General features: G+C 36.0%; 1 protein-coding gene across 1 annotated transcript; it reads right to left on the reverse strand.

Moving 5' to 3' along the window:
* Window positions 1–3,537: 3,537 nt before the first annotated feature.
* Window positions 3,538–6,312, reverse strand: LOC134689847 (uncharacterized). Its single transcript, XM_063549816.1, has one exon. The coding sequence runs from the start codon at window positions 6,310–6,312 to the stop codon at window positions 3,538–3,540; it is 2,775 nt and encodes a 924-aa protein (XP_063405886.1).
* Between the last annotated feature and the right edge of the window lie 1,939 nt (window positions 6,313–8,251).

Raw genomic sequence — 8,251 nt, forward strand, 5'->3', positions numbered from 1 at the left:
TACGACAGTTTTACTTCTCACCAATGTCTTTTCGACATAGTTGAATGTAGGAGATCTAAAGAAATCTCGGGTTCGTCTTTGATAATTTAGATCACCACTATCTCCTTGATGTAACATTTGTATATTTTGCAATAGAATAGATCTACATAAATTGAAAAAAAAACGTATAGTTGCGTTTTACTTGTATACTTATTCAATACTGCATTACAATGAGATATCATTTGTCTTTGGGGAGAAGCGGTATCCTATATATATATCGTTACTGCTTTGGTGAAAATTGGAATAAAATAATAGAGATACATTGTATTTGTTTAAATCTTCATTCAATTACATTGATGGAATGCAATTATATACTTTGTAGGGAACGAAACGCCTATCTGTATATCAGTCATGTCAATGCCAAATGGAGATGCATATTAAACTCAGTGTTCCGAATAGTTAGTTTTGCACAATTCTTATGTTGATGCATACTTATACACACCATTAATCGAAAACCTTATCAAAGGTACAGTGCATATTAATATGGGGACGAAGTCCCCAATTACGGTAGAAAAATCAAAAAAAAAAAAAAAAAAAAAAAATCGGGAAAATTTCCCGAATTTTTCATTGTACTGATGAACTCAAAATCGTTAACTTTTTTTTTCAGATCTACTTCCTGTTCCGGTTTTCCCCGCATTTGCGCAGTTAACTGTCATGTTTGCATGAGACTTTTATTTTTTTTTATTTATCAGTCTAGTAAAATATAACATTGGATCTCAATACAAATTCAATTTTAATAATTGTTTGATATGAAAAAAACGTTACCTGATGAAAGCGTTTCTTTTGTTTACATCGAATATGACGTCATAACTTAAAGAACGTCACAGGTAATTCCCTAACAACAGAACCAAAGTCGGGAACGTTACGCACGGTATTTCGTTTTCTTTAATCAACATTTTGAATGAAAAAAATAATACATACAGACTTCGTCCCCATTCACAGGTTACGCCTGCCTCATATTAATTTGTTAATTTTATATGAAATCTATAGTATAGTATAGAACGCCGTAGCTGCCTTATGTGTACTTGTTTTTAGATACGCTTATACTTTTCAATATATGTACATAGTTTTTCTATATATGCACATACTTTTTCTCTATATGCACATAGTTTACTTTATATGCACATGGTTTACTTTATATACACATAGTTTTTCTATATATGCACATAGTTTTTCTATATATGCACATAGTTTTACTATATATGCACATACTTTTTCTCTATACGCACATACTTGTTCTCTATATGCACATAGTTTACTTTATATGCACATAGTTTTTCTCTATATGCACATCTGTTTCTTATTCGTTTTTAATGCGCGGAGTATACGGTTGCACTTTGAAATAAATCGTTTTTCAATTGTGTTCATGTCTCTGGTGGTAACAATGTGTTCTTACAGATGAAATGACCCTATGAGCGCGATTGCAACCGTTCCAGTGCTCGGTTAATACCCTCTTACTTATTCACTTATAATACGTTTGTTGTACGTTGCACCTTTTTAAAAAAAAATTCAATTGTGCCCATGTCTCTTGGTGTAACAATGTGTTCTTAGAGATGAAATATCTCATTTTTGTGACATTTACATATTTTGCAATGAAAAAATAAATTTACAGGAAACGAAGAAAAATAATATAGTTGCGTTTCTTCTGTCTATCTATCCAATATTGCAATACAAGGAAATATTTTGTTTAGGGGAGGATCGGTTTCCAATATATATAGAATGGTCACTATTATTGTCAAAATTATAATGAAATGTGAGAGATAAATGTTTAATCCTTTTCTCAATAAAATAAGTGGAATGCACTTTATTATTTGCGTCAAAAAACTCTCATCTATCAGTCATTTAAACTCCGAATAGAAATGAATAATAAACTCAGGATTCAAAACTGGAGATTTCTGTGCATTTCTAATATTGATCCATATGCATAAAGACCGTCGATCAAAAATCTCATCAACGGTACTAAGCTTATCAATATTTGAAAAAAAAACAAAAAAAAAACTTATCCAAACGTTGTAGAATGTTCCTTCATCCAAGCATATCTTGGATGTGCAGGATAAAGGTCATCCTTAGAATATGAGCCTGAGGCTCGAAAGTATTGAATTAGCTTAACTTCTCTATGAGGGGTGAAGCTTACATATAATATCTCTGTTTAAAGAAACAAACTATACCCACCAGACCATAGCTGGCCAGTGACCTTGACCCTAGTATATAAGCACCTGTTCCATAATAACTTGTCATAATTCAAAGCAAGTTTGTGTCGACCAAATATAAAACCCAGTGGAAAAGGACGGGTATGACTGATAATCCCTAGGGTGGGAAGTAATTACTTTCGAGCCTCAGGCTCATATTCTAAGAATGACCTTCATCCTGCACATCCAAGATATGCTTGGATGAAGGAACATTCTTATTCATATTTCGCCTTCAGTCTCAAGTAATGAATTAGCTTGTTTAAAGTGTACACACAAACTAAAAACAATTTTTATATAAATGCCAACATTTAATAAAGGATAAAAATCACAAGATCATCCAGTAACTACAACTGAAGAAAAGTGTTTTAATACTGATATTATTTACTTTCCTGTTATAGAACTTATGTCCAGACAAAACTGTTGCCATAATGTCCTTAATAGAACATCCTGAAGCTAAATGCACTTATGAAGAGGTTCCTCTAAATGAGTTAACCTTAAAACCTCGTGTTGCGGAGACGATTTGAAATGTGCAGTGGAATAAATTGTTTCATATAAAGTTCGACGATTTGGGATTTGGGAGTTCGACGATAACGTTATACCAATAGCATTATTATATCCATATCATATAACTAACGAATGTTTGCTAATAACTACGTTTTAATCCAATATTTACAATATATACAATCATTTTCGTAATACAATTTCACAACATTGTTTTCGATGTTAACTTATCGCATGATAAAGACGATCTGTTTACGTCTGACCAGTAGACATAAAATTTCACACTAACTTAACCTGATTCCCAGAGATGATCAAAACAAAGTAATTAAATTAAATAGCCACAGCTGCACGTGCAGACGATTTGTACTTGAACTCTAAATGACTAGACTGACCTACTGAAGGTGTCATAAAATTTAGGAATACCGTTAAGATTAACCGTTAACTTTCTACACAGTAATACATTCTTTGGAAAATACTGTTATCTTAGCAGACGAAAATGTAGCTTTATTTCAACATAATTATATAGAAAATTAACACTAAAAATAAACTTGCAAAAATTAAAAGTGCAATTAATAAAAACCGATTTCTACTCTATTAAATATCCTAACTAAAAACAATCATACTTATAAAAACTAAACAAAACTATTGTCTTCAATCCATTCTCCCCCTCTTGATTGCTCTAAGCCAATCAAACAAAACAAATAATTAAACGATATAAAACTGTCTTTGATCTTGTCAAAATCTAAAACTATTTCAAAATATTTAACTGTCTAAATTGAAATGAAAATATATGTCCATATTACTTCAATTATTTATCACTGTCATTTTCGGAGGTTTCGATGTCTAACGGACACAGTTTTGTAATTGGTCTCATTAATACAGTTTGTCCAAGTGAAACTTTTGCAACGCGAACATGTCCATCTTTGCCAGGGAAAACTTCGATTATTCTGCCAAGCGGCCAATGTCCTCTCTGAACGTTCGGATTCATCACCAGTACAATATCATCGGTTTTTATGTCCCTTTTCGTTTTAGTCCACTTGTCGCGTTTGTTAAGTCCTGGCAACCATTCACTAATCCAACGTTTCCAAAAATGTCTAATTAATTCCTGAATTCTTCTCCATCGTTTTCTCGGGTTAAAATCAGTAATATCAACGGTTTCTGGAGCGAAATGGCCACCTAATTGTCCGTGCAAGAAGTGATTCGGTGTTAAATGTGTATCATCTTTCGGATCAGCAGACTGGTACGTAAGCGGTCTCGAATTTATCAGTGCTTCAGCTCCGGTAAATGCTGTTAAAAGCTCCTCATCATTAATATCTGCATTTCCTAATATTGCATACATAGCCCTTTTTGCCGATTTTATCATTGTCTCGTGAATACCACCAAAATGCGGAGCTAACGGTGGGTTGAAATGCCACTTAATTCCTTGGTTACTAATTGAATTATGTATTTTATCCTTGTCTAAAAGCGCAACTAGTTCTTTCAGTTCTCTATTTGCTCCAACAAAATTAGTTCCATTGTCTGAAATTATCTCTTTCGGAAGACCTGGCCTGTTCACCATCCGATAAAATGCGTTAAGAAATGAGTCCGTATCTAATCCAAATGCTACTTCCAAATGCACTGCGCGTGACGCTAAACATGTAAATAGACATAAGTATCTTTTCTGACGGCGCTTTCCTCTGCCCTGAACTGTTATGAACGGTCCACCAAAATCAACTGCTGTACGAGCGAAAGCATGTAAAGGTGTTCTGAAACGAATTTCCGGTAATGGAGCCATCACTTGCTCGGCAACTTTAGCTTTCTTCTTACGACACGTATAACACTCATGTTCATATTCTCTTATTTCTTCTCTCCCTGAAATAATCCAAAATCGTGACGATAATGCTGAAAATGTTTGATTTGTCCCACTCACATGTTTTCCAAGTTCGTGATAGCGTTTCACAATAAGCTTCGTGACCCAATTCTTTCGTGGTAATATAATCGGATATCTTGCATCGAATGATAGAAAATCGGCGAACTCTAAACGTCCATCGCATTTTAGTAATCCATTCTCATCAATTCGCGGTTGTAATCCTAATAATTTGCTTGTTTTCGGTAAATCTTTACTTTTCATAAGAGCGTTGTATTCGTCTGAAAATGCCTCTCTTTGTGCATTTTTTATTATTTCCGATTCGGCATCTGCATACTCGACTGTAGATAAACTTCCTTGACGACGTTGTTTTTGCTTTAGTCTGCAATTGTCAATAAATCTGTGCACATACGCTTGTACACGAACTAGTCTTAAAAAACTCGAATAACGTACGGGATCTAGACGCCAATCTGAATCACTAGTATGAATACTTTTCAGTGTAGTACAATTAGTTAAGTTATCGCTTGTTTTCTTTTGACATCTAAGTTCGGTATCACGTTTGTTTTCTATCTGAATATTAGTGTCCGGCCATTGCGGTTCTTCATCTTGTAGGAATTCCGGTCCATTCCACCAAATTACGTCCGACTGTAACTGTTTTACGGTTCTTCCTCTCGATACTAAATCTGCCGGATTAACTTTTGTTGGCACATGTCGCCATTGATTAGGATGCGATGACGTATGAATTTCACCAATTCTATTCGCTACAAATGGCTTATATTCTCTACTTCTGCCTCTAATCCAATGCAAAACGTTCATACTGTCTGACCAGAATGTCATATTATCCTCTAGCACTTCTAATGCGTTTTTAACCGAAAGTGCTAATCTTAATCCTAAAACTGCGGCCATTAACTCAAGTCTTGGAATGCTGACTGATGTTAAAGGAGCAACTCTCGATATCGCTGCTATTAATCTAGTAGATATCATTCCACTAGTATGCTCGTTTCTAGCATATATTACTGAGCCATAAGCCTCTTGAGAAGCGTCACTAAATGTGTGTAAACTCGTCGAAACAATGTCTTCGTTTAACTGCAAACATCTCGGTATTTCAATACAACATAGTTCATCAAGTTCTCGGAACCACTCTCTAGATTTTTCAACCAGTTCTTCGTCTAACTGGTCGTCCCAGTCTAGTCCTGCTGTCCACATCTCTTGTAGTAGCAGTTTTCCTCTTATTGTGTACGGCGCAATAAATCCCAACGGATCGAATAACGTAGCAACTTTGCTTAGAATGTTTCGTTTAGTAAATTTAAAATCCTCGGCCGGTGGGTTAGCTTTAAACGTGAATATGTCATTGTCTGCCTGCCATATAACTCCTAGTGCTTTCACTGACGGTAAATATCCCTCATCGAGATCGACTTGTGACGCGCGATCTTCTTCTGGAATGCATTGTAAAACTGCCTTTGAATTCGATAGCCATTTCCGTGCATTCATCCCTGCCTTTGCCCATAACTGAGATAGCTGATTATAAAGTTCGATGCCTTGTTCATCGTTGATTACGGAGTCCATACTGTCGTCCATGTATGTAGATTTTAGAACTGTTTCGGCGGCTCGTGGATATGAATCTTTTGTCATTTCGGCATGTTTTCTAGAAACAAACTGAGCTTGAAATGGAGACGAATTTACTCCAAAAACAACACTATTGAATTCATATTCCTCTGGTACTTGTTCAGTGTTCATTGCGCGCCATTAAAATCTGTGATACGGCCTGTCGTCTGGTGCAATTTTAATTCTCAAATACATTTCAGCGATGTCACAAACAAGTGCAACGGGGTACTTTCTGACGCGTAATAGTACATCGAATAAATCTTGCTGTAACTTTGGACCTTGATGAATAGTGTCATTTAGCGAAATCCCCTGAAATTTTGCGGACGCATCAAATACAATCCTAGTTTTAGTTGTTTCCTTGTCCGGTCTAATCACTGGAAAATGTGGCAAATACCATTTTCCTGCAACAGTCTCCTTTGTCGACACTTTGCGAACTGCGAACATATCCTTTCTCAATATATTTCTCTATTGTTTGTGTATAAACTTTAGCAATTCTCGGGTCTTTGTTTAATCTTTTTTCTGTATTTGCTAATCTACTTAATGCCATATTATAATTGATCGGTAATGAAGGTGTGTCGTCTTTCCACGGTACTTTAACTTCGTAGTGTCCATCCTTAAATTCCAACGATTGCTCTACCTTTGACAACGCTTTTTTCTCATCACTGCTTAGAAATACGTTTTCGCTTGGTGTTTTGACATTTTCGATTTCCCAAAATTTCCTAACAATGTTATCTAAATTATTTCGATTCTCTTGTCCACGAGCAAAATAAGTTCGGTTAAATAATGTCTGATCCTGTCCGCTATTCGGATCTCCGATGCACGTCCAACTTAACGGTGTTAGTCTAGCAATTGACTCTCCAGGCTTACCACGTATATCTCTATAAGAATAATGTAGATCCGGATAGTCCAGTCCGATCAACATATCAACGGTAGGTCTCTTTCCTAGATTCGGAAATTTAATCCCTGCAAGATGGTCCCATTTTCGAGCGTGTTGTTTCCAGTCAACTGGCTGTAAACTTCCGGTTACACGGTTTGTAGTGAATGCGACTACTTTGGCGTCTGTCTGACCATTGTGACTTTGAAGTCTTACCTCGACTGGCATATTTTCAAATGTTTCAACATTGTCATTTAACACATTAACTGTCACTTTCTGAATTTGTCCTTGAAGTCCCAATTCGGCGGCAACATCAGCGTTGATATATGTTTTCGTACTTGTGTCATCCAGTAATGCATTAACACTAACGGCACGGTTTCCATTTTTCAATATTACGGGTACTGTTCTAAGCGTAACGAAGTTTGATTTTCTGTCTCGGCCAATCATTGTTCGATCCCAACTCTCCCTCTCAGTGACAGCGTCTGTATTTTCCTTCTTTTCAGCAGCATAGTTCTGTTTTGTTTTCGATTCGGTTCTCACTGGAACTTTTGGCTCACTGAACGATTGTTTATCTCTATGTAAAAGTCTGTTGTGCACTTCTTTGCATCCATCCAAGTTACATGCTCTACTTCTCGGACACTGTCTGCCTACGTGATCATGTCCTAAGCAACGATAACACAACTGTAAACGTTTCGCGGTATCCCATCTCTTGTTAACGGTTAATTTCCGAAATTCATCACACTTCCAGACTCCATGATTACCGTTACAACACTTGCACATCCTATTTCCGGAATAGCTTTCATTTGCGATTCTCCAAAAAATGTTCTAAATCCATCCTTACGATTTCCTTTATAATTCCGCTGTGAATAGCTACTAGTGTTCGCACTTAATCCATGTATTGTTTCTGATGCTATAGTTTGAAACTCTGCTTCCTGTAAAATCCACTCACGTAGACATTCGACTGACTCTGTTTTTCCGCTTTCGAATATCCAACGATGATACCTCGACAACATAGATTCTGTCATCTTTCGCTGCAATTTGTTGTACAAAGAACCATTCTTTAGCTCCTCGAAACGACCTGCTTCTTTTAAGTTCACAACTGCTATATCCAGTAAATCTGCAAAATGTTCTATGTCTTTAGCGATACCTTCTCTCATAGGTTTAAAGTTTTCAAGTTCTTCTATATACAGGGTTATC

This window comes from Mytilus trossulus, chromosome 11 (genome assembly GCF_036588685.1).
Source record: "Mytilus trossulus isolate FHL-02 chromosome 11, PNRI_Mtr1.1.1.hap1, whole genome shotgun sequence".
In the NCBI taxonomy this organism is placed as follows: Eukaryota; Metazoa; Mollusca; class Bivalvia; order Mytilida; family Mytilidae; genus Mytilus; species Mytilus trossulus.

Excerpts from the sequence above, each read along its gene's own strand:
- LOC134689847 (XM_063549816.1), bottom strand. The coding sequence starts at position 6,312 with ATGAACACTGAACAAGTACCAGAGGAATATGAATTCAATAGTGTTGTT.